Raw genomic sequence first — 26,820 nt, 5'->3', positions numbered from 1 at the left:
ATGTTTCCCGCCTCCACTTGGTGCTCTCTCCTCCCCCGCCCTCCTCCCCGGCAGCGCTACTCACCAGCTGCTTCTCCGGGGCGGGGGGTTGCACCACACTTCACCCGGTCCCCCATCTCGGGACCGGGACTTTGGGAGGCGGAGCCCTCGTGGCTCCAGGCTCACTCCTCGGCCGGGGCTCCCTCCACTGCATGGGAGCCCCGCAACACCCGTACTACGCTTTGCTGGCTGCCCGGGGGCTCTCCCTAATTCATGGGAGCCCCGGGCAGCCATCCCTCGGCCTGCTTCTCTTTCCGGCCGGCGGTGGCGGGCGGGACTTCCTGCCGGCTCGCAGGCCCCGCCCACATCCCGGCCAAAAGTGCATGACTTCCTGGTTTTATGGAGCAGGGCTGCGGCGGTGAAGTCTCGGGGGCCGAAAATGAGGGGTGGGCACCCTCGAAATGAAAACTAAAAGTACACATGGGTGGGCATCCGTTAAATAATTAAATAAACGGGGTGGCACCCGTCAATAAAAATATATCACTGCGGGCATAATGCAGGGTGGTACCTGCAAGGCATAAAAGGGCAGGAGCGCTTCCCCCTCCGAGGCACAGCAACAGCGCTCTGCCCAGCAATCAGGATAAAACGCCCACGAGGTGCTGGGGGGGCCCAGAAATCACAAAAAGGCCTCAGAAAGGACCCTCACAGCAAGGATGGTCCCAGCAGCAAGCAGGGCATTACAGGACAAGGCTTCTAGGGCAAGTAAAGTCTCCCAGCCATCCTCGGGCCATGCAGAAAGGGCCCCCAGAAAGAAGTCCTCCAGCAGTCCAGGACATCAGCAGTCCAGGGGCTGGGCAGGGCCCAGGGAGGCAAGCCTTCCCCTGGGCACCAGCAGCAGCACGCCCCTGGTAGATTCAAGTTGGAGAACAAGAACATTTTACAAGAGGTCACAGCCTCTTTTTAAAAACAACAATCCCTTTGTCTAGCAGGGTGTAGGCAATGTAAGAACCAGCTACAACTGGTTATGGGGAACTCCCTTTCACGGCCAGGCTAGGGACATCAGACGCACCACAGGGGGTGGAGCCAGCATTGTGGAGGGAAAACCCAGCCCTATTCAGGTCCTAGGTGTACCCCTCCCTCACATCAGCATGCTAATCTCTCCATTCACCACCGGGGCAGACCCATCCTGACTCCTGGAGCCAGGCTCACCAGCCAGTTCCTGCCAATCACACGCCAGACACAAATTACACAAACATGCCAACTTCTAGAAGTGGCACTTCCACACTAGACACAATCATGCCGCATACATCATTGCGCAGCATTCAATCTCACGAGTTTGCACATACCAAACTCGACCCTGCACTCCCCACACATCAGCAACTACCATGGTCACACATATTCCCCATGCATTCCTATGGGAGGGCAGGTCACTCTCACCACACACACACAGAGCACACGCACTTTACACTGGACCACAGTGAAAAAGTGCGCAGAGACCTAAAATCACTTACACCAGGTTACAGAAACAGCCTAGGCAAAAGCAAAAAGTTTCGGGGTGAACCTGCCAAAAGGGCTGGGTCCAACACAACCCCCTTCCAGCCAAATCGCAGGGTAGGCCAATCATTCCCTTGATGGGCTTCCCTGCTTTGGGCGACAAAACACGGACACGGGCGCACAGCAGGGACACCCTCCGGTTCTACGCCACTCCGAACCCACATGGATTTCTCTCAACAAGAGCTCTCTGACCCAACTAGGATACCCCACTGGTACTCTCTAGTCGTCCAGGACCAGGCCCTAGGCCATCCAGATGTCACAGGTCCTGACCACTTCACAGAGTGGGGGGCAGTAACCCCTGGCACACAATAGCCAATCTCCACTCTCCCTCTCAGTGTAGCTACAACTACCACTGATCCTTCAACCTAGGGACCATACCCTCAGGCTGACCAGAGGTCACGGGCAAGAATGTCCCACCCTACCTCTACTTCTGGGGTTCCGCACTCTCCCAGGGAAGCACCCACCAGAACACATCTCTCCCACCAGATCAGGACCTCTCTCCATCACTGGTCTACCGCCTGGGATCTGGAAACTATTTCACTTCGGAGGTACAAAGCACACAGCACAGTCCCTCTTCAAGCAGGTGGTGGAACACAGCACACAGCAAAGTCTATTTTCCTCTACCTTAGTGGAAACAACAAACTGCAGGTGAGCCCCAGATCACACAGCAAGAGCAGCCACCTCAGTCTCTTCAGCTGATCTACTTTGGCAGAGATTCCTTATTGACCTGGAAGTTTCCTAATCTCCCAACCTAGGGTCTAAACCCTCAGGCTTCACCGGGGTCAGCGGTAAGGACACCATCCCTCTGCACCCCCTTCCAGAGTTCTGCACCCTCCCACTTTAGAGCGGTACCCCTGGAAGCAAAACCGGTCAGGACACGGAGTACAGATGCCCTTCCCTCCAGGTCAGGCTGAACCTGAACCTGGCCTCCCCCCTCCTCGGGGAACGACCTCCAGAGGCCCCACAAATGGTCAAGCACTCTAGACAGTCAAATGCCCAGCGAACCAGGACTTCTGCACCCTCCACTAGTAGTGGTAATGCCCAACACCAGGACCGCCTGAGTTCTGGTTACAGACACTCCCCGTCCTCTAGACACAGGAAGATCCTCCTCATATGACCTGTAAGTACAGCCTAGGCCCTTGACCTGGCGCTCCCTTAGGGAACCCTCTAGGCTCTGAGACAGGGTTTTGGGCCAACGTGGGACACACCCTCCCACACTCACTCTGCCTCCACTGAGACAGGACGTGAGCCCCTACACCCCTATCATCCTACTGGGACCTAGCTGGGCTACACATGAACCTCTTCCCCCTACACAGGATCATCAGATACACAAGACACTACTTTTAGAATCCCTCCCTAATGCCTCTGCAAGACATCTAGCACACCGCCAGATGTCCACCTTCTTATGCAGTGCCTCTGCAGGACCTCCTGCACACCACCAGAGGTACACCTCCCGTGCAAGCTCCTTTTATTACAAAAAAAACTCACACCAACTCCTCCAGTTCAACACACCACTCATCCATACACTCCCCTTCCAGACTGGTGAGACTGTTCCTCACTGCCCCTGACTCTCAACCTGTACCCCTCTTACTGAGCACCAGGCACCATACTCTGGGAACTGGGAATGGGACTTCACGCACTGGACATATTTTAGGTGCCACCACTGGATCCTACCATACTGGGGAATCCAGACACACACACTACACTCGGGGGATAACCACCCTACCGAGCTAGCCATTTCTCCTCCACACCACCTCTCTTCCATCTATCCACACCTCTGGGGACAGGAACAGGGATTGGGCACTGGACCCAGCAAGGCATTCCTTATCTATGGGAACCTCCCCCTCTACTGGCATCCATCCCTGTCATTTTCTCTCTTCTGCCACTTAAACATAAAAGCGCAGGAAACACCATTTGAAAATGACTCTTGAGGAAAAACAAAATCAAAAACAATAATCCCCTACATGTGACTATCTAAAATGCAGAGTTTTGTAATGTAGCCAGTTGTCGCTGTGGTACTGCGCAAACACAAGTCCTAATCCTCACCGCTGGCCAACCATGTTAGAACTGGGATTTCTGGTTGGCTAAGGCTTGTGCCAAAGCCAGGCAGAAACCACCATTCTAGTCAGGGCAAGGGAGTCACACGCCATGATAACCACTGCTCACCCCCTTGGTAGCTTGGCACGAGCAGACCTGCCTATCCAGGAGGCAATGTGTAAAGCATTTGTGCACGCACACAACAGCAACAACATCCTAGGCACACCACAAAAGGAACTCCACACACACAATCTCACTAACACAAACCTCCACAGGAAAAACCATCTCTAGAGGTATCAATACAGGGTGCGTACAACATACTAAATGCATTACATTTCCTAGCACCACATTTAAAGCACATATCACATTTAAATCAGATTAGCGCATAAATCCCATTTAGGCAATTATCATCACAAACCTAGTAATCACATTGCACAAAAATCACATTAGGGCCTTGCGACTCACTCCTAAGTCCAGAGAGCACATGTCCCTAAGAAGCAAAACCTAAACGGTGCAGCTGCCCACTACTTGCTGGGCAGCTGGGAACAGAACTGCGTCAGGGCTCTCACTAGCCCTCTTGACAAAGACTGAGCTATAGGTTGGAGCCATCTGGCTCTAGCAAGACATTTTGCGCATTTTGGAGCCCTCTAGAGTCTGAAACAATAATGGGTCAAAAACCACGTGTGAGCCTTGCAGGCTCGGTGCCCAAAAACAACGGTGCCCTGTGGAAGCCCTCATGGGCTTAGAAACAACTGCTCGAACACCAAAATGCCCCCTGAGCCTCGCGGGCTCTAAACACCAATGCCCTCTTGCCGGTGGAGCCTCGGGGCTCTAAAACAGAAAGGCCCCTGGGATCGTGGGCTATATAATGGGCAAATGCCCTCAATTACGTTGGAGCGGCCCGCTGTCAACCGGGGCCGCTCTATGCAACCAGAAACTGGCCCCAAGATCAGCTCACAACACGGGGGGCCTCTGGAAACCTCCGGTTCCTAAAACAAACGAATGCCCCCTCGTCGGGCAGCCCCACTGCCAAGCGGGGGCTGCTTAAAAACACCGGGACTCCAGCGCTTGGGGGCCTCCACTTGGTGCTCTCTCCTCCCCCGCCCTCCTCCCCGGCAGCGCTACTCACCAGCTGCTTCTCCGGGGTGGGGGGTTGCACCACGCTTCACCCGGTCCCCCATCTCGGGACCGGGACTTTGGGAGGCAGAGCTCTCGTTCCTCCAGGCTCACTCCTCGGCCGGGGCTCCCTCCACTGCATGGGAGCCCCGCAACACCCGTACTACGCTTTGCTGGCTGCCCCGGGGCTCTCCCTAATTCATGGGAGCCCCGGGCAGCCATCCCTCGGCCTGCATCTCTTTCCGGCCGGCGGCGGCGGGCTGTACTTCCTGCCGGATCGCAGGCCTCTCCCACGTCCCGTCCCGGCCAAAAGTGCCTGACTTCCTGGTTTCACGGAGCAGGGATGCGGCGGTGAACTCTCGGGGGCCGAAAACGAGGGGTGGGCACCCTCAAAATGAAAACTAAAAGTACACACGGGTGGGCACCCGTTAAATAATTAAACGGGGTGAAACCCGTCAAAAATATATCACTGCGGGCATAATGCAGGGTGGCACCTTCAAGGCATAAAGGGGCAGGATCGCTCCCCCCCCCCCCACCCCCACCGAGGGACAAGAACAGCGCTCTGCCCAGCAATCAGGATAAAGCGCCCACGAGGGGCAGGGGGGCCCAGAAATCACAAAAAGGCCCTAGAAAGGACCCCCACAGCAAGGAGGGTCCCAGCAGCAAGCAGGGCATTACAGGACAAGGCTTCTAGGGCAAGTAAAGCCTCCCAGCCATCCTCAGGCCAGGTAGAAAGTGCCCCCAGAAAGAAGTCCTCCAGCAGTCCAGGACATCAGCAGACCAGGGGCTGGGCAGGGCCCCAGCAGCAGCACGCCCCTGGTAGATTCAAGTTGGAGATCAAGAACATTTTACAAGAGGTCACAGCCTCTTTTTATACACAAAAATCCCTTTGTCTAGCAGGGTGTAGGCAATGTAAGAACCAGCTACAACTGATTATGGGGAACTCCCTTTTACTGGCCAGACTAGGGACATCAGACGCACCACATGGGGGTGGAGCCAGCATTGTGGAGGAAAAACCCAGCCCTATTCAGGACCCAGGTGTACCCCTCCCTCACGTCAGTATGCTAATCTCTCCATTCACCACTGGGGCAGACCCATCCTGACTCCTGGAGCCAGGCTCACCAGCCAGTTCCTGCCAATCACACGCCAGACACAAATTACACAAACATGCCAACGTCTAGAAGTGGCACTTCCACACTAGACACAATCATGCCGCTTACATCATTGCGCAGCATTCAATCTCACGAGTTCGCACATACCAAACTCGACCCTGCACTCCCCACACATCAGGAACTACCATGGTCACACATATTCCCCATGCATTCCTATAGGAGGGCAGGTCACTCTCACCACACACAGAGAGCGCACGTACTTTACACTGGACCACAGTGAAAAAGGTTGCAGAGGCCTAAAATCACTAACACCAGGTTACAGAAACAGGTTAGGCAAAAGCAAAAACTTTCGGGGTGAACCTGCCAAAAGGGCCGGTCCAACAGGGATTTATTTGCCTCCCTTGCTTCTGATTGAATGTAAGTTGTTTGTTTTTCTGTTTTCGTATAATCTCTTTGGTATGTTGGTCTTCATCTACGTCGGTATGGGTTTGTTTCTCTTTTGTCAGTCAGTACTGCCATTTCATTATATCTTCTGTGTATTCTCAGTTGACTTTGTTGCATACCAGACTTGTCTGCTTTCTTAGAAAATCCAGATTATTCAGTACCATGCCATAAATCAGTTTCAAATCGAGAACTTGAAGCTTTAAGGTCTTCTTGGGCAGACAGTAGAACTCCAAAATGGATGTTTCAGGCTGGCCAGCTTCTGTGGTTGATTATTAAGTTAGTGTCTTACTGCCCCTTACAAAAGCCTTCATCCCGTATTTGATTTGGAGCAGGAGTTCATTGTCCTGCCTTTAGCAATGAAGCGAACACGTATTTAATGTGGTTGGTGTGCTACAGCAATGTTCTTGCATTGTTTTAAACATTTTTAAAATAGTAAAATATAAACTAATGGTATGCAAGTTTTATATAGGGCTGTGAAAAACTGTGTCTCCTAGTACATCCCAGGCATTCAGAGATATTGGAATAGGACACCTCTCCCACTGTTATTCATGGCATGTTCCATCATAGGTGTCCTATCTCCATGAGCGTAAGTGAACACCAACATTGGGAGTTCATAGATATATTAAACTGGATAAATACAGGGTATTTAAATTGTGTTCACCTGCATCTGCATTGTTGAGTTTAGGGATTCAAGTTCATCTTGCATGCATCCAAATATTTTCCCATAGTTGGTATGCGGTTGTCCTGTATCATCCTAGTTAGCCATTTATTCAAGTCATTGCTAAGGTGTTTCATGTTTTCGGCACCCATTTAGGTTTTTAATGTAAGGATGAGTCCTTGTTAATTTTTATACTGGAATGACCTCGCACAGTCTCTCGTTTGTCTAACACTTTCTAAACGAATATGAATTCAACTCCTTCAGTTTTACATTGACCTCAAAGTATTCTGTACACACAACAACGATGTTATGTCCATATCGTATGTTCTTAACCCTTTAACCTATTGGTCTGTTTGGTAGTAAATGAATGCTTTTTCACAATCGGTTTGATACAGGAAGTCCCAGGCTATCCCCAGATAGATGCGTTTCAGGTTACCTTCCCACTTTAGGACACATGGAGTATTGTTAATTCACTTTAGAGCCTGTTATCAAGGACGTTTGCAACGTTAATTATGGGCATTCACATTAGGAACGTCAACCTGTAATTGCTGCTTTGCTGGATTGTTGATGAAAATGTAAATCCTTTTCAAATTTGTCTTTTACGTTGTTTGCGTTTATAGCCCGATTACGGGATTTACACTGAATTCAACACGTGACAAAAGCTTCAGGAAACCTTTACCCAAACCCAGTAAATCTTACAACACCCATTAGACTTTTAGGACAAACACAAATGACTTTAAGTTATTAATAACCGCAAATAATGCCCGCCTCAACATGAAAGGAAAGGGAAAGGGGAAATCATTTTCATCTTTGGTTTGAGCCCACCCATCCTTCACAGATAACAAAAAAGGAGCATTCTACTTTCTACCATCAGGTGAATGTCTTCATTGGTTGCCTAATCTTTTTCCAAACCCATCTTTTGGGAATGCATGCAGGCACCTCTCTTACTGAATCCTAAGTTTGACAGGGTGCTACAAGGATGCTTCTAACTCCATACCAATCAAATTATTTGTAAAGCTCCTGTTCTAATTTTCTTTTGTTTGGAGTAAATGAAGTTTGGGAAAATCTGAATGTTATCACCTCCAAGCGATGCCCCACATCAAGCTGTTGCTTCTTTCAAAGCACTCTGATATTCCAGATGAGAGCCCAACTTTGCCAAAACTGAACCTCTGGTTTCCTTGTTTCATTTTGTACTCTTAATTTTCAGCCTGTAGACTCTCTGCACTCTAACCTGGAGATAGAAGTCTGCTGAGAGATTTACCTGCAGAAATCTCTCAATTACTGTAGTGGAGGCCTCCGCATCTTTATTATGTGCTGGCACACTTAGAAGACAGAGATTTATCACTCACACCCTATTTTTGGTGCCTCAATCTTTGTTTCAGAGCTGATCTGTGCTGGCACCACACATTTGTGACACACGCTGCATGTTTTATCTCCCTCATAAAGCGATACCACTGATGACTGCAGAAGAGCCATCCCTATTGTGAGACCCTCTTTCTCACCCTCCATTTTAGTTGTGGGTTTATCCATGTTCAGAAGTTTCCCATCAATGGAGATTATTGTTTTTTGCGATGCCTTCGGTGGTACACTGTAGTTCTTCCAGCGCCACCACAATTTGTGAATCCCTACAGATGGGTTTACAACTGAGTCATACCTCACTCCACTGTTCGCTATGTTCTTGTTTTGGGAGGCGTTATCTCCGTCACGGAGTCAAGAAATAACCCCTGGCCCCAAGTTTCCTTTGGGGTATCGCCCTGGATTTTGAGAGTGCAAGCTCGCACCGCCAGGAGAGCCATGATGAAGAGCAGACTGAGGGCTCTCTAACCAATGCAGCTAATCTCAACTCATAATGACAGCCATGTTCTGCAGGCTGTAGTTCCTGACCTTCTTAGCCTGTGCCCAGAAGGCACAGCAAGCAGACAAGTTGAGTTCCCTGTTCACACTTTGGAAAAGGCCAGCAATCTGCGCACATATGTCTCCAGAAAAGTAGTCCAGGCCTTACATAGGCTCAGAGCCACCTCTGTCCACAGCTCTCACTAAAGCAGGGCGATTGGTGAGCCAGAATATCCTTGTTTCTTCACTTATGATGTGGACGCCGCAGCCTTGGTGTTATAAGCAGCCAGAGGCGAAGTCTGCTCCATGCTTCATTTGTCTCTGTAGGAGCTTATCCTATACGCCTGCAGAGGAAACAGAAGTCAGAGCTTCACTTGAGCTCCAAGAGCACACATCCAGACAGAATGTGGCTGGCTTCTTTACCCTGATTTATTGTAATAATTCCATTGTGTTCCAGTGCTGTCTAACACACCTGCTGTTCATCAATAGATTGCGGGAATCATTTATTTTCATCAATTTTTTTTCTCTAGCTTTTCTTTGGCAGTGCCATTTAAATGCATTATATAATTTGGGGAAAATATTTCTTGGACGACTTGTCTCCCTTTTTGTGCCCACGGTAATGCAGTTTGAGCCACTTTGTTCAGAGAATGACCAGATTCTTTGCACCAGTTTTTACTGATCTTATGAGCTGATACCTCTTAACAGGTTTCATATCCAAAACTTACATGCAGGTTCTCTCCAAAAAAACATCATAAAAATCATACAAAATATTAAATCAGCTTAAAAACCACAATAGTGAAAAATTCATCAAGTACACCGAACACATTTCTTCTCCAGCCTTCAATGTCCCCAAAATAAACATGCACATCCTACTGCATCTAGCTATCCATTGACGTTCTGCACCTCACCGCTGCTTTGAATGCCCAAACACTATAGCAGACATCATTACCATTTACAAGTTGGTGGAAAAACACAACATAATCATTTTTATAAAATTAACAAAAGAAAATAAAGTGTATTGTGGTCTGGTCAGATTATCCATCACAGTGAGAAGTCAGAGCTGATATTCCAGTGGAGTCACCTGCACCTGGGTAATTCAAGCTGCACCATTGAGCCAGCCCTGAAAAAATATGATAATCTCTTTCACCGAGATAGCGTCTTTGCAAAATAGTGTACTAGCTCCTCAGTTGTATACAGGCTGAGGTACCCCTTTTTAGGTTTCGCCTGGCGTCCACTGCGCAGCAGTGTTCGCGCAGGCGAAATCTCTTGATTTTCAGTAAGGGCCTTTCACCCGCCTCTCTTCATTTGCTAGCTCCTTAAATGGTGGCTAGCCATTGGAAGAGAGATCTGTCCGTAATTCTCGAAACAGATTCGTGGGCATTCCGTCGATTTTTTTTTTTTTCTCATCCCGCCCCTTTTTGAACGTCATGCGGCGGTGGGCGGATGTTTTTTTTTTTTCTCTGCATGTTTTGGTCATTTCCACCATGTCTCCAAGGAGTGCTGCTCGCTGTCCGGCAAGCAGAGCTCGGCCGAGAGCGACGCCTGGATGCTGCAGAGTCTTTATTGTAAAGTGTGACGGGACTGTCTGTCGGTCGTGCCTTGCCAAACTCACTACTACGAGGCTTTCAGAGCATGTGCCCCCTCCGGCGTAGATAAGCTGGTGAGATGGCGTTTTGTCTTAGGCTCATTACAATACGAGGCATTCCGGCAGCGGCGGTGGCTCGCCAGGGTGCCTGCTTTGAAGTAGGTCGAACTACTTCGTGCTATCATTCGTCCCGGCATGCCAGCGTCCCTGGGAGGTGGTTGGGGAAGGGAAGGGTTCTTCGCCCGTCCCGTTTGCTGCATTATTTTGTGCGACGCAAGTCTTTATTGTAAAGTGTGACGGGACTGTCTGTCAGTAGTGCCTTGCCAAATTCACTACTACGAGGCTTTCAGAGCGTGTGCCCGCTCGGACGTAGATAAGATGGTGAGATGGCGCAAGTTCGAAGGACGGTTCCTTGGGGGCGCGTGTGTGTGGGGAGGGGGGTTTGGATTATAAATAAGTAATTGCTGTGCATAATGGATAACAAATAAATAAACTGTGAGACGCAAGTTTTTATTGTAAAGTGTGACGGGACTGTCTGTCGGTCGAGCCTTGCCAAATTCATTACTACGAGGCTTTCAGAGCGTGTGCCCGCTCGGGCGTAGATAAGCTGGTGAGATGGCGTTTTGTCTTAGGCTCATTACAATACGGGGCCTTCCGGCGACTGCGGCGGCTCGCCAGGATGCCTGCTTTGAAGTAGGTCGAACTACTTTATGCTATCATTCGTCCCAGCATGCCAGTGTCCCTGGGAGGTGGTTGGGGAAGGGAAGTGTTCTTCGCTCGTCCCGTTTGCTGCATTAGTTTGTGCGTAAGCGTGAAGTCTAGTGCGGACGGTCACCAGGCACCACTTGCCTGGCCTCGCGAAAATTAAAGACAGGCAAATTCATTTTCACTGTACTTGGCGCGACTTGAAATCAATTTTTACATTTAATCTGGAAGTAGGCATACGCATCCACTGTGTTGCTCCAAAACCTGTTACCGCCTTTCTACAAAAGTGTGCCAGCTTCGTAGTCAATTCTGTATCCTGTTCTAATGGCATGTTTACCTAACTGCTGCTGCTACAGTACAGTGTGTACTTTATTTCTGTAGCTTCGGGAAAAAAGTCTGATTGTCAAACAGGGAGGAGGGGGGAAGGGGGGGCAAGGAAACCGGAGAACCAGCACCAAGCTCTAAAGGATCTCTCTTAATCCAGCCTATGAAGTGTCGCTTTTCTGATACAGGTAAACACAAATTCCCCGGTAGGAGACCTCTGTATGAAATTGGTGTTCCAGAAGACGTAAAGCGTTGCCGATTGCCAAACGCTGTAATACTTACTTGGTGGCTGGGGGGGTGGCTGCCCCCAAATCCACTCACGCGAATAAAGGAAATGCTTCCTTTCTGTACAAATGGGTAACCTGCAGTGAAAAGAGAATCGTGGTGGCTCCGTCGTATTTGTCCTGCAAGATACCTATAAATAGTCAAATCTAAACGCTGACGAATGGTAACTAGTCCTAAACGAGTTCTGCTCACACTCACGCTGCTTCCCAAGGAGATCCCTGCCTATTTTTAGGTCTAGCCTACAAGACAGACCAAGCTACTAAGGACCGACTGTTAACAGCTGCGAGGCACAGTGTGTGCTTATAGTGGGCTTATAACCTGCCCATCAGTTACCACTGGATGGCTTTATTGTCACCCAATTGCTTGCTTCTTAATCGTTAGCTTGTCTGGGCTTGCCTGGTTCTTCTTTGTTTGTCCTTCCCCTGAATGTGTGTGTGTGTGTGTGGCTCTGTGTGTGGGGGCTATGTGTGTGGGGGGGTCTGTGTGTGGGGGGCTCTATGTGTGCGTAGGTGTGGGTCTGTGTGTTTGTGTGTGGCATTTGCGAGAGATTCAGCTATTGGCATTGTAAATGACAATGCCATTTATTTATCTGTTTTCAAAACCAACACATAAATGACAATTTTGTCATTTACAATGCCAATAGCTCTAACTTTTGCAAAGGCAAAACCGTTGCATTGTAAATGCTTGTTAGCATCTGGGAAGGACATTACTCTGAAAAGTGAGGCTTTACCAACAGTTTATCTCCTTTTTAGAAAGTGCACGGCGCATCAAATAAATCACCCTTCGTGTTGGCCCACATTCTGGTTGAGTTTGCTTTTGTTTAAGCTTAATTACAGTATCCCAAAAGCTCTTACTATTCTTGTCAATCGCCGCACTTTCCAGGAACTCCGAGTCCCTCTTAGGTAAAGTTTTCTTTCTGAATTTCAAGGTGTTTTTATAGAACTTTAATGGCCTCACGTACCTCAATGTGGCCTTCCTTAGTGTAGGATTGGTTGTAGAACAATAATATAAGAGGCTAAAGTTACCCCATCCAGATTAAATAATTCAACAAGATCAGATAAATCATGCGCAGCAAGGAATCTTCTTAACTCCCCGCCCCCTCCCCCCTGCTATCCGGTTTCATACAAGAAGATATCGACCTATCCATGCCCTGTGCTAAAATTTTGACCCTAACTTAGAAATAAAGACTCCACAAAGGAGTTTGTTCAGTTTGGTTCAGGGCCAATTTGGTTCAGGGCCAGCTTTAGCACTGGTGGCGTCAAGTGTGACAATCATTTTTGGCGCCCCCACACCCAATGACCCTTTTTTGGTTTCGCTCACTACCACTAGGCAAAAGTGCCACTCATCTCTACAATCCTAAGTTATTGCTAAACACAGCACCCCCGCTGAGGTCAGCGCCTCCTCCAGAGGTCGCACTGCCCTTAAGCCGGCCCTAAAGTCGGTACACTTGGCTCCTATGGGCCTCAGATCAGCAAGATAAGCAAATAAATGCTCATAATGGATGCATACTGGATTAATGAAATATTTATTATAAAAAGTAACTAAATAAAAGCAAAAAGCACTGGAGCCATCTTTAATAGACAGCATCATAAACGCAGAACTTTCCATATCCAAAATCGAATAGTCTACTTTCCGGTTCAAGTTTTCCAAACCCAAAGACCCCTTTTGGCCTGCCATTTAAGGAAGAAATATCCAGGCAAGAATAGCATGCAAAACCGGGGAAGGAAAAACACGTAGTGCCCATGTTTCTTGTAAAGCCTCAATATCATTTCTCCAGTATTAGGGTGTCTTTCCTAGATTCACATGCTTGAATATTCCCTGTTGTCGGAGTGGGAGTCCCACGGTAAATAAAATAGCAATAACCTACTCATAATATGTATATGTAAAAACATAACACATGAAATACACATTAGAAAAAAGGCAGAAAACGCCTAGACATAATTCCACATAGGAATACATGAAGAAAGAAAAGACACTTTTAGTCTATTCCTGTCATTATGTTGGTCCAAACTATAGACAATCAGGCACCAGCAGCCCTCCAAAACCTTCTCCTCAGAGCTCAGGACCTCAGATTTTCTACTGCACGTCGTGTGAAAGGGAGTCTCCCTGAGCTCTGCTCAGTTTTCTGTTCTACTTCAGGTTTTCCTGTGTTCTCAGCATGTCTTCAAGTAAGAAGTCTCTTTAGACCTTGCTCTTCTTGTGGAAAACTGCGCCTTTATTCAGAAGATCCTCACAGTAAGTGTATTTACTGTCTTTACCCCGACCATGATGTGGGTAAATGTAAGTTCTGTAGAACTTTTTCCACAAAGACTCTAAAAGATAGGGAAGGCCATCTTCTACTGTGGCTTCAGAGACTTAAGGACAAGGATAATATACTTTCTGATGCCGAAAGTCTCATTTCTGGTCGTTCCCAAGCAGCTTCTAAAAGTGGCAGTGTGCAGGAGTTGCCTTCTCCGTTCCTTAGGAAGAAGAAGATGTCACTCTCCCTGGCCTCTGCGGTGTCTTCACCTCTACCTGCTATGTCCACGCCCAAGAGACCTGGCTCTCAGGCGTCTGCTGCATCTTTCACTCATGTTTCTGTTAAAAAACATGTTTCGTCGTCGACGGGAGCGTCGACGGTCGTCCTGACGACGAAATCTGCCGTCTCCGAAGAAGGTAACTCTCAGTTTCAAGACTGTACCATCTGTTATTCCTATTGCTTCGTCGTCGAAGAAGCCTCCACCGTCGATGACCAAATCTTCGTCGACGAAGAGTGTTAAAAGACCAACTCCGTCGACGACAGTTCCGTCGACGGCCACCCCGTCAACGACTGCCCCATCGACGGCCGCCCCGTCGATGGTCGCTCCGTCGACGAAAAAGAAGTCATCTTCGTTGTCGACTCCGTCGACGGCTCCATTGCCATCGACGAAGGGACCATCGACGATGGATTCTTCTAGTGTGGTTCCAACAACTTCATCGTCGTCGTCAGTTCCACCGATGACTTCTTCCGCGTTTGCCTCTCTGCCTTTGCTGCCACTCTCGTCCACGGGGTCTGCCACCGTCGACACGCTTCACCAACGCTGCAAAGTGCCTATTGACCAAATTTCCATCTCCAGTGATCCGCAACCTCCCTCGCCCTTGTTTGCCACAGATTCGGATCAGGACTCGGAGGAAGATGTGCACGAGTCTTTTAGGGCGGCACAAGTCCATCTTATTTGGTCATCAAGTGCCAGGACTATAGCAATGATGATGAGGACCAATATTTCCAACAAGAGGAAACGACTGTTCAAGTTCCTACTGCGACAGTACCTTTGTCGCTTATCTCTAATCTCCAGCATATGTTGGACGATTATAATAGGCGTTTCCCGCCTTCTCCACAAGTACCTACGGTTCCTTCTGTTTTAACGCCTGTTGCAATGCCTGCTGCGGTTCCTCTGCCGCCTCTACCAACCTCTGCTCCTCAGATACAAACATCAATTCGGATACACACGACTGTGTATGACGACGACGACGAAGGTGACATTACTCCGGACCGCGAAGATGGTGAGGTTCGAGATGATGATGATGATGAGGATATGGCGGAATGGGATAATTATGAAGTTCAGACACCATCTCCCTCTCAGGTAAGACCAGGTGATTCTCCTCCTGTGGATATTGCAAGTTTCCATCAGCTGATGGATAAGGCGGCTCAACGTTTTAAGTTGCCAAGAGTCCAGAGTGAAGAGGATTGCTTCCTCTATGATTTCAAAAACCAACCATTTAAGCAAGTCCATACTGTACCTATTATTGACTTTATCTGGGCTGAGGGGGTGAAGTTGATGCAGACCCCAAATTCACTGCCTGCACAGATGCCCCACTTGGAGAAGAAATATAAGGCGCCTGTTGGCAGTCCAGCGTGCCTTATTGGACAGCCGAAACCAGATTCGGTGGTTACGCAGGCAGCTCAGCGCCGTTCTCGGAATCCTGCGTCTACTGTGACTGCCTCACCAGATCGTGACGGTCGTCGTCTGGATGCTATAGGCCGAACATTTTCAACGATGGCCTTCACCACAGTGAGAGCGGCCAATGCTTTGGCTATTTTGGGGCGGTACGACCGCCAGATGTGGGCAGACATGACGGCTTTGATGGCTTTAGTTCCAGACGCTTCAAAGGCGGAAGCTTTGAAACTTCTCAAAGAAGGTGAGAGAACATCGGAGGAGATTATTGACTGTGCCGTCGATATTGCCTGTACGGGTTTCCGACAGCTCGCTGGGGCGGCTGTTCTACGTAGGCAGGGCTGGTTACGCTCCACATCCTTTCGGCAAGAGGTGCAGGCGAAAATGCTGGATATGCCATATGATGGCGAGTCACTTTTTGGGGCTCATGTCGATGAGGCATTACAGTCGATCAAAAAAGATACCGACACTGCCCGCTCTTTAAGAAATTTTACAATTTCGGAAGCAGCCCTTTCGTGGTGCACGTGGACACGGCACCTCTTCAAATTTCCGAGGAGGAAGCAACCAATATCGTTCCTACAACTGTCGCAGGGTTTCCGTTCTCTCACAGAACTGTGCACAGAGACCTAGAACCTGGGTGAGTCAGGGTGACCCACAACTCACCTATGTTTCAGAAATCCCCTTACCAAGCTAGCTACAGTATCTCATCGGCAGTGAATACTTCCCGATGTCTTAGACAATCCAGAACATGAACTTAGAATACCTCAGGTATCGTGGAACACATGAACACTCTTTCGTTATATTATCATTCCAAACCAAAACTGGGAGGCAATGAAAACACGTGCAAGTTTGAAATGTTTATTTTTCAATGCAACATTCTCAAACGCAGTATCTTGTATAATATCAACATACATATTATAAAAATCAGAGTCAGCAGCATAGTCACTAATCCATAGTAAGCAAACTGTGATAACATATTATGATGCAAAAATCTATAGAATTCTGTATCACCTATATTTCGCGCACCCTAATTAGCATATTATTTTATATCTAAGAAGGTCTCATCTGGGCTCTTAGCTGGGCGGACCCATACCTCAAAGTCTCAGTAGGAGGAGATCACATCAACAGCTACCAGCTCTCAGCATGTCCAGCATCAAGTGTGTTTTCTCATTCCCTGTAACTGTATCTTGAACTCACGTAAAGCCAAAAGTTGGCACAAACATTATTTGTGTTATGACTAACGTAGTGCGAGGATCAGGCCTGCTGCAACCTTGTGTTAGAGTGTGCTGTTCTCAGTGTGCAGACAGTTGTACCAAGTGTTCCAGGCACGACTGATACCAGTACAATAATATATTATTCTCAAATAAATCACATCTAGGTTAAAAGCTGTAATAACAACTAGGTGTCGTGTGCAAACCGAAGCAGATAGAAAATATGGCGTTTAAACATTTAATAAGCACATGCTAACTTAACACAATCTATGGAAACGTAATAACCATATGACACCCCCCCAATGATCCGAGGACGGTCAAAAGACAAAAATATAAGCCAATACTCTATGAGAGGCAAGACTTGAAAGCAGAGTTCAATGATATTGAGCCAAGCTAAATGTATGTAACGTATGTAAAATTTAAAAATACAAAAAATATGTATGAATGCCTATAGTGGCCACATAAAACAAAAATCGAACTTGAGGCCTAACTATAATTAATAGGCCTAGAACATATGAAAAAATCGAATGTTCGTATTGAAACTGGCACCATTCAGAATTACTAAAAAGTCACGTGCCATAATGATGGAAGTATTCAGAGTCATTCCTCGTTGAATGAATATGCAAAATAGGTAGCAACAGCCTCCAACATGAAATCACTGCCATCATCCGAAAACAGTTCAGCCATCCAATTAAGCAATGGGAAAGAACATACGTGCTCTTCCAACACCGAATCCTCTAGCAACATCAGAGGACAACTCAGTGGGTTCTCGAGAACGCTCTGTGCCAGAAAGTCATGCGCCGCTGCGAATATGTCCCACTGACCCATTAGTCCATGCATCGCTGCCACAGCCATAACCCTTTCGCCAGAACAGACCAACTCATGAGCCACTACGGGGGACATCAGCTGATCAAAGTTGACGTCAGGAGAAGTCGGTAAACAGAGACACAAATCAATGGCCCAGTCGAAATCACAGCTCAGGCAATGAAACACAGGCTGGACACAGGTGAAATAGGAAAATCTGAAGGATAATCCAAAAGCCGTGCTTAAGGTCGCAAGCGGCAGGGATCCATAATAATCAAGCATCCTGTTGCGAAACTGCATCAGTAGGGGCTGTGCGTTTCCTTGCGCAGGATGGGCATCCATGTTTTATAAAATAAAATATCACCAGAACGCCTGCAGCCAAAGCCAGCAAAACAGGAAATCCGCCAAACAGACTAGCGAATATAGAATGAAAGAACGCAGGGATAATACCAAATACTTTTTCAAATGTAGTCACGAGACCACTACTAACCATCTTAAAAAAATGAGCGAGGCTGGATGTGGAGGAGGCATTGAAGATTTGATGAACCAGCTCGCAAAAATGAAACGGCAAATCAGTACTTAAAAGCGCTTGTACTTCTGTGCGCGTGTTTGCTATGTGAAGGACATAAGTTTCACGGGCAGAGCTCAGGGCCACCTGTTTTTGAGACAAAAGGGCTCTTATACGGCCTAAACCATTGAATTCAGCTCTCAAGGTTGGTATTCTTGGCCAAATTAAAACTTCTGAATTCCCATGCGTGGGTGGATACACCACATTCTTGCAGCAAACGACCCTTTCAGACACGGTAACCACATATGCGATACCAGCCTCTAACCCACAACAAAACTCGTTATTCAAAAGTAAATAACTACCGTTGGACAACAACGTGAACGTGGGAACTATTGCAGGAACTGGTGTCCCTTTCAAAACACAGGCCAAATTAGGTTTGTCCTGATTACAAGAACCATGCAACTGGATGTGTCTGCAAATAAGTGAGCGGTCAGGCGACTGTGTACATTCTTCACCATTCAGATTCACTTCATTCCCCTCCTTAAGGCATCTGTAAGTGTATGGTAAGGACCATATCTCATGGAGGAAAGCGCTGCCTAATGGTTCATATCGCCCAATGGCTATATATTTCATACAATTTGTAAATTTATACAAAGCAAAAGGTAATGTTATAACACCATGAATAAGCCATGTTGCTGCAGTCACTTCAGCCACCGAAAATGGCAGGGATTCTAATTTTTCAATATGTAACATAGAAAATGTTGCATCTCTCATTGACAACATGCGCTGTTTTTCAGTCAAATTAAACGGGGCAAATAATGATGATACGTTCAAAAAAGTCCATGGCACTCGACCAGACTTAAGAGTCTGTAGTGTCCACGCAAACTGCATCACAGAACGCAATTGATTTTGACCATGATATAACACGGACACTTCATCATGTACAATGTCGACAACAGAAGACACAATATTATTCAACGTGTAAATTCGGGAAGAAAGCGTGTTAATGCTGTTATCAACCACTGCAAGCACTTTTTCTAAATTAGCTTGATCAATAGCCCTTAGGCGTTTCGCAGCCTCAACCTAGTTAACTTTCCAAATTTAATTGTAAATCGCATACAGCCATCGTTTAGATCTACCTTTAGCCGGGCCTTTTATAAAATCGTTCAAATCCACATTATCATGTAATTGAGACAGATGTAGTTTAACTGCAGCTAAAGTGGAATGCTGTAACCAATTTTGACACAGCTTCCCCACAGAATAAGTCGTGACAGTATAGTCTTCTTCAAAACGTGGATTGGGCCTGAGTTTTGTGAACCCCTCAGCCAAACCCATAAAACGGCGCTGGCAAGAATCAGCACTCTTTTGCCATACCAGCCAACCCTTGGAATCCAAACTGGAAATGTTAAAGGACGAATTGCGTAAAAGAGTTTGCAACTCTTGAATGGAGGAACCAGTGAAATTACCCCAACCTGTATATTCATTTAAATCTGGGATGGTCGGTGTATTTAATTTTTTAGAAGTAGCCAATCCAAAGCATGTTGTCTCGAAAATGGTCGAATTTAAAAATAACATGTGATTCGGGATGAGACATGCACGGTGCAAAGCCTCAGTGCCTTGTACCTGCCAATCTTTGGTACCCCAAACCGATTTAAGGTCAATTGTTCCTTTCCAGAACTCGTAGCCATCTACAGCCAACCTGTCTAAAAAGGACTTCGAATACAGCAATTTTGTATCGGTAAGTCTAACTTTGGAAATGGGCTTTTGTGTCATTTTAAAATAAAATGACTCGGGATTAGACTGATCAAAGTCTGTAAAATATGTATATTTTTTCAGAAATGTATTGGAACTGCCACTGAATGGAGCAGGGCAATGTTCCCATTGTGTATAATTTACAGCAACCCTCCTGGAATTTGTCTTATGTAAAAAATGATTACCATAGTGTTGAAAACAAAACAAATCACCATAATTAATAGAATCTGTATACAGATCCTCAGCATCGAAGGCAGCATAATACTTCAAATCCGAGAATAATGCTTCTACGGCCTGAATATCCCAATCATCAGAACGTACATTTTGTTTAATCACATCTCCCATGTTTACTCTAAGCACATTTGGAACATTAATCACTTCAGTAGGCCCATGTATCTGAAACCTAACCGCATCCCACACAATCCCATCAAGGACAGGCCAAGCAGTAATGTTAACTGTATTTAAGTTTCGTTTCAGTCTGTGCGCAGAATGTGAAGAGGAAAGAGGGGCCAATGTTCCATTAAGGTACCGAATTCCTGTTCTTTCTTTAACGTAGTGACCATCAATCAGGCGGAAAAAATAAAACACAAAACCAATTGACATAAAAAGATAGAATGAAAATAGGATCAACCAAATGTATGTCCAAGGCGGAATTAAAAAATGTTTTTTAAACAACGTGGCATATCTTGCAATGTTTGTGGGTTTCTTTGAAGTTTCCGAAACAGAGTCAAAAGAGAATCTGGACTGGCCTGCCAAATGGGTCTGTAAATCAGGCATCGATAAATCAGCAGGATAAGTGTAGTTTAGCTCATCAATGTTAGTATCAGGAATAGTATTTAATAAAGGACTGGATATGGCAGGCATCTCAAGGGACACCTCCTGTTCTGCACCAGATGTAATAGCCAGCACAGAGTGCCTCACCATGGAAGGACAGGATACAGCCGGTGTCATGCTATGAAGAATCGGCCACCCTGTGTGTCTTGACATTGTCAATAGAAATAAATCTGTTTTCCTTACGACCTGGAAGTGGTGGTAAAATGACTGTTCTTGTGCCCTTCACTCCAAGGACTCGAACTGGTGCTCGATATGAGGGACCAAACTCTTTCTTGTTATCGATCTTCTCTCGAACCAGTTCTCCAACTTGGGGTAGCCAGCCAACTACCGGGATCTGCAACGCATCATCCGATGTGGAGGGCAAATGTTCCTTTGCAAGACTGTCTCTGGTCTTTTGTAGATTCTGTAAAACATTGCAATGTTCATCTACGTCAAAGGTCCCGGCCTGGGCCTTGTAGTCCGGCCCATCAAGGTCAGGTACATACATCTTGATACCAAAGAGCATTTCGTATGGGGTCCGCCCACCCAGAGACCTTCTAGGGAGATTATTAAGCGCACGCTGCACGCCTATGAGGTGGGCTAACCAGTTACTGCCAGTGCCTATAACTCGAGCTGTCAAAGATTGCTTTAAGTCGCGGTTCATTCGTTCTACTACACTATTACCCTCAGGTTGGGCGCCATGTCGCAGGGTTTCCGTTCTCTCACAGAACTGTGCACAGAGACCTAGAACCTGGGTGAGTCAGGGTGACCCACAACTCACCTATGTTTCAGAAATCCCCTTACCAAGCTAGCTACAGTATCTCATCGGCAGTGAATACTTCCCGATGTCTTAGACAATCCAGAACATGAACTTAGAATACCTCGGGTATCGTGGAACACATGAACACTCTTTCGTTATATTATCATTCCAAACCAAAACTGGGAGGCAATGAAAACACGTGCAAGTTTGAAATGTTTATTTTTCAGTGCAACATTCTCAAACGCAGTATCTTGTATAATATCAACATACATATTATAAAAATCAGAGTCAGCAGCATAGTCACTAATCCATAGTAAGCAAACTGTGATAACATATTATGATGCAAAAATCTATAGAATTCTGTATCACCTATATTTCGCGCACCCTAATTAGCATATTATTTTATATCTAAGAAGGTCTCATCTGGGCTCTTAGCTGGGCGGACCCATACCTCAAAGTCTCAGTAGGAGGAGATCACATCAACAGCTACCAGCTCTCAGCATGTCCAGCATCAAGTGTGTTTTCTCATTCCCTGTAACTGTATCTTGAACTCACGTAAAGCCAAAAGTTGGCACAAACATTATTTGTGTTATGACTAACGTAGTGCGAGGATCAGGCCTGCTGCAACCTTGTGTTAGAGTGTGCTGTTCTCAGTGTGCAGACAGTTGTACCAAGTGTTCCAGGCACGACTGATACCAGTACAATAATATATTATTCTCAAATAAATCACATCTTTCGTCTAGGTTAAAAGCTGTAATAACAACTAGGTGTCGTGTGCAATCCGAAGCAGAAAGAAAATATGGCGTTTAAACATTTAATAAGCACATGCTAACTTAACACAATCTATGGAAACGTAATAACCATATGACACAACCAAGGCAACCAATGCTACTCCAATAACCAGCAACAGTTTTCACGTCCGCAGTCTTCTAAGACCTATAGGGGGAAGTCTTCCTACAGAGGATCTGCTCCCAAGAGACCATGACTTGCCTTTGCCCCAAAGAGTTGAAGTTGTTCTCAATGGTCCTCCTTCACTTCGGACCGTTGGGTTCTGGACATTGTAGAGAAGGGCCATGCTTTAGAGTTCATCAAACTTCCTCCTCCTACTCCACCTTCCGGTCCACCTCCAGCCCACATCAAGGAACTTTTCCATCAAGTTCGCCTTATGATACAGAAGGGGGCAGTCGAGGTGGTGCCCAAGTTTCAAAGGGGGAAGGGATTTTATGCCCGTTTTTCCTTATCATCAAGTAGAACGGAGATTGGCGACAGATATTGAACTTGCGAGCACTCAACAAGTATCTCAAGTGCCAGTCCTTCCGTATGCTAACGCTGTTGGAGATCTTACGCTTGCTCTTAATGGGAGATTTCATGGCAACCATCGACCTCCAAGACTCCTACTTCCATGTCCCTATTCTTCCGCGACATCGGAAGCACTTGCGATTCCGCGTGGGAATGAAGGACTTCCAGTCCAAAGTGCTGCCTTTCGGCCTACGCTCCGCCCCTCGCGTCTTTACAAAGGTGTTAGCTTCTGTGGTCGCTTATCTGCGTCTCCAGGGTGTCCAAATCTTTCCATACCTGGAAGACTGTCTCCTAAAATCGCAGTCTCGCAAGCAGTTGCTTCAGGACACACGCCTTTGTCAGGAGGTCTTTCGCTCCCTCAGACTTTCCATCAACACCGAAAAGTCCCAGTTATATCCAGCTCTCTGCAAGAATTTTCTAGGGGCCACGTTGGATACAACTCTTGCAAAAGCTTTTGTGTCTCAGGAGCGTCAACAAAAGATACTTCAATTGGTGCCTCTTCTATGGTCAAAACAGTCAATTTCAGTCCGACTATTAAAGTCATTTCTAGGGAGGGCATCATCTTGCATTGCACTGATCCAGAATTGCAGACTACGGACACGCCCCATTCAAGAAGAACTGGATGGACAATGGCGTCAGAACACCGGTTCCTTCAACGACATGGTCTGTGTCACAGCTCGCATGAGGGCGGCTCTCAAATGGTGGGCACAGCCATCCAATCTGTCGGCAGGGACTTCGACCTCTCCATCACTCCGGAACTTACTCTAACGACGGACGCCTCGTTGGAAGGATGGGGGGCACATCTTCAAGGTCTGTCCATAAAGGGCAAATGGACTCTGCCTCAGAGAACCTGGCACATCAACAGGCTGGAGTTGATGGCCATTTTTCTAGCGCTCAAGTCATTCCTTCCAGTGATTCAAGGAGAGTCAGTCCTTATTCAAACGGACAACACAACCAGCATGCATTATATAAACAAGCAAGGTGGAACAAAGTCTCCACTCTTGTCTCAACTGGGGCAATCGATCTGGGACTGGGCTCTGAGTCACCACATCACTCTCACAGCAGTTCATCTTCCAGGTGTCTCTAACATCCTAGCAGATTCCCTCAATAGGTCCACGTCATCGTCCCTCGAATGGGAGTTACATCAACCAACACTCGAGTTGATTCTTCGGCGATGAGGTCGTCCGTCGATGGATCTCTTTGCCACACCAGAGAACCGGAAATACCCATCTTACGCAAGCTGGCATCCCCACCGAGGGTCACAGGGCAATGCCCTTTTGATCAATTGGTGCAAATTGTTTGCTTATGCTTTTCCTCCGATCCCTCTGGTGCCTCAAGTATTGTGGAAGATGCGGAGGCAGCCTTGCCACATTCTTCTGATCGCTCCAAGATGGCGTCGACGGGCATGGTTCTCGGAGCTGCTCCTTCTATCCCAGTGCGAGCCCATCCTTCTTCATCCTCGGACAGACCTCCTCACGATGGACAAGGGTCAGATTTGCCATCCGGACCCCTCCTCTCTGAGTTTGTCAGCCTGGAACCTGAGCACCTTGAATTTGCCCATTTAACCATTCCGCCAGACTGCAGAGACATTCTCGCTCAGGCCAGAGCTCCGTCAACTGTTAAAGCCTACAAGCTTAAATGGAGAAGGTTCTGCCATTAATGCGCAGCGGCTGGTGTCCATCCGATTCGTTCCATGCCTGCGCAACTCCTCCCGTTCTTTCTGCAACTGGTTCAATCCGGACTGTCTCATTCAACTTTTTCTGGCAGCAATTTCCTGCTTCCACCAGGATGGCTCCACTTCACTTTGTTCTTCTAGGATAATACGTCAATTTTTCAAAGGATTGTTCCGCAAATTCCCACCAGTTCCGCGCCCTCCTCCTTCTTGGCGCCTTAACATAGTCTTAGCACAACTAATGAAAGCACCATTCGAACCTATACACAAGGCAGACTTGAAGTTTCTTACTTGGAAAGTTGCTCTTTTCCTTGCATTGACATCTTCACTTCACGTAAGTGATATTCATGCCTTCACGATAAATCTTCCTTTTCTTCAATTCCAGCCGACTGTGTGGTGCTTCGCACTAATCCCACCTTCCTGCCTAAGGTGCCTTCGGATTTCCACATCAACTAACCTGTTTTCCTAAAGACTTTCTTTGCTAACCCGCAGTCTCCAGCGGAGCAGCGCTTGCACTCCTTGGACATTAAAAGGTGCTTAAAATTTTACATCAGCAGAACAGCTCCTTTTCGTAAAGCTGACCAACTGTTCATAGCTTAGGGACGCTTTCACAAGGGGCGTCCAGTTACCAAACCTACTATTGCTCGTTGGGTTTCCTCAGCCATCGCTTTCTGCCATCAAATGGCAGGCAAGCCTCTACAGTCTTCAGTGAGGGCCCATTCCACCAGGGCAATGTCGTCTTCAACTGCCCTGTTCGCCGGTGTGCCGCTGCATCAGATCTGCAGAGCAGCCACGTGGTCCAGCAAGCACACGTTTACAAAACACTACTGCCTGGGTGCCATCAATGAAGCAGATACTGCAGTGGGACAGGCTGTGCTTCACAATCTTATTCAATAAGGCGAGCCTCTCTCTTCCCTCCTCCATTATGGTTTACCATGTTACTGTATGACTTGCATGACTATATATATATATATATATATATATATATATATATATATATATATATATGTGAAGAAATCCCCGCCTGTCAATGGATGACAGGCAGCAGCAGGGTGCAGACCTCACAGCGCCACAGCAGACAGGAAAATGAAGCTCTCCAATTAACCAACTCGAGTGAGTAGCAGGTTTCAACACATTTATTAAAGGGTAACGCGTTTCACTCCACTAGGGAGCTTGATCACACAAAGGCACTCATAAAAGTGGGGATATATATACAACAAGTGGGAGGGGCTTGATTGGGGAGGAAAACGCCCAAAAAATAAAAAATAAAAAAACAGGGAAGTAAATAAAGCAACAGTGTCTACATTAATCCAACATGTTGAGCACACATGGGAAAACAGCATGTACCACATGGGAAATTGCATGTTAAAGAAAACACAATGCAATCAGATACGAAAATAAAGCTGGGAAGTATTAGAAGCAGATCAGGAGTAAGACAGCGCTGCATGGGTCAAAGAAAGTTTGCGAAAGAGTAGCATGTAAAATAACATGGGAAGTCACGACAAAGTGCCAAAATGGTAATTACATGGAAACAAATCAAGCAAACCAGGAGGTCAAAAACAGCGCGCTGAAAACAATTATGGCATAGTGCCTGAGTCCAATATCTGCACATTCAAGAAGTTCAAAAACAATATAAATTCTTCAGACAGCATATTAGTGAAAAAAGAATGTGGCGTGACATAGCAAGCTGAGAGAGACATGTGAGCTCTAATAAGGGTAAAGGAGGAGAATACAAAGTGCTTAAAAAAAATCACGTGAAGAAAGAGTGACAACATTAATGGAGAGCCCAACCACAAATGTGAAAAATTAAAAGTGAGAGAAGAGGGAAAGTAACGAAACAGAAAAAGAGAGAGTGAGCTCGCGGCAGCACAAGAAAAAACTATATAGAAAATATATAGAGAAAACATGGCAACAAGTCATATTCAAGTTACAGGTATAACAAGAGTCATAAATTTAAAGTTGCGCCATGCATAACAAATGGCAAATAAGCCAGCAGTCAAAATTGAGCCTGAACTGAGCGAGAGAGTGGAAAAGACTGGAGCAAGGAATAGATTGAATATGACCAGACCACCTAACTAGGGACAGATGGAAGCATTACAAGAAGCTTTTCAAATCTTCAGTCAAGTTGAGACCGTTAGGGGCTTTAGTGTCGAGGGACAGAATCAATTGGGTTTCTCGTTGCCTGAGCATTTTTTCACGGTCACCTCCGCGGCTAGGTGGAGGTACTGAACAGAGAACCGTGTATTGGAGGTCTTTAAGCTTTTTGTTATGGACCAAACCAAAGTGACGAGCAACAGGATAGTTGCTGTCACTATTAACGATGGCCCTTATGTGCTGCAAAATTCTCTGATGCACTGGTAGCTTAGTGCTGCCGATGTATTCTAGATTGCATGTGCACTTTAGTTTGTAGACCACAAACTCTGATCTGCACGTGAGGTATTCATTGATAGGAATG

General features: G+C 46.8%; 2 protein-coding genes across 4 annotated transcripts in view; both read left to right on the top strand.

Moving 5' to 3' along the window:
• Positions 1-26,820, top strand: part of PEX1 (peroxisomal biogenesis factor 1) — a 793,672-nt gene that overhangs the window by 284,610 nt on the left and 482,242 nt on the right. The window lies entirely within an intron of this gene.
• LOC147688958 (uncharacterized) lies at positions 14,950-24,821 on the top strand. The gene is made up of 2 exons (XM_086942295.1): positions 14,950-15,952; positions 24,751-24,821. The coding sequence occupies exons 1-2, from the start codon at positions 14,950-14,952 to the stop codon at positions 24,819-24,821; spliced, it is 1,074 nt and encodes a 357-aa protein (XP_086798421.1).

The sequence above is a fragment of the Lissotriton vulgaris genome, chromosome 10 (assembly GCF_964263255.1).
Source record: "Lissotriton vulgaris chromosome 10, aLisVul1.2, whole genome shotgun sequence".
Lineage (NCBI taxonomy): Eukaryota > Metazoa > Chordata > Amphibia > Caudata > Salamandridae > Lissotriton > Lissotriton vulgaris.
Note: the sequence above shows the minus strand (reverse complement) of the source record. Positions and strands in the feature narration are given on the sequence as shown.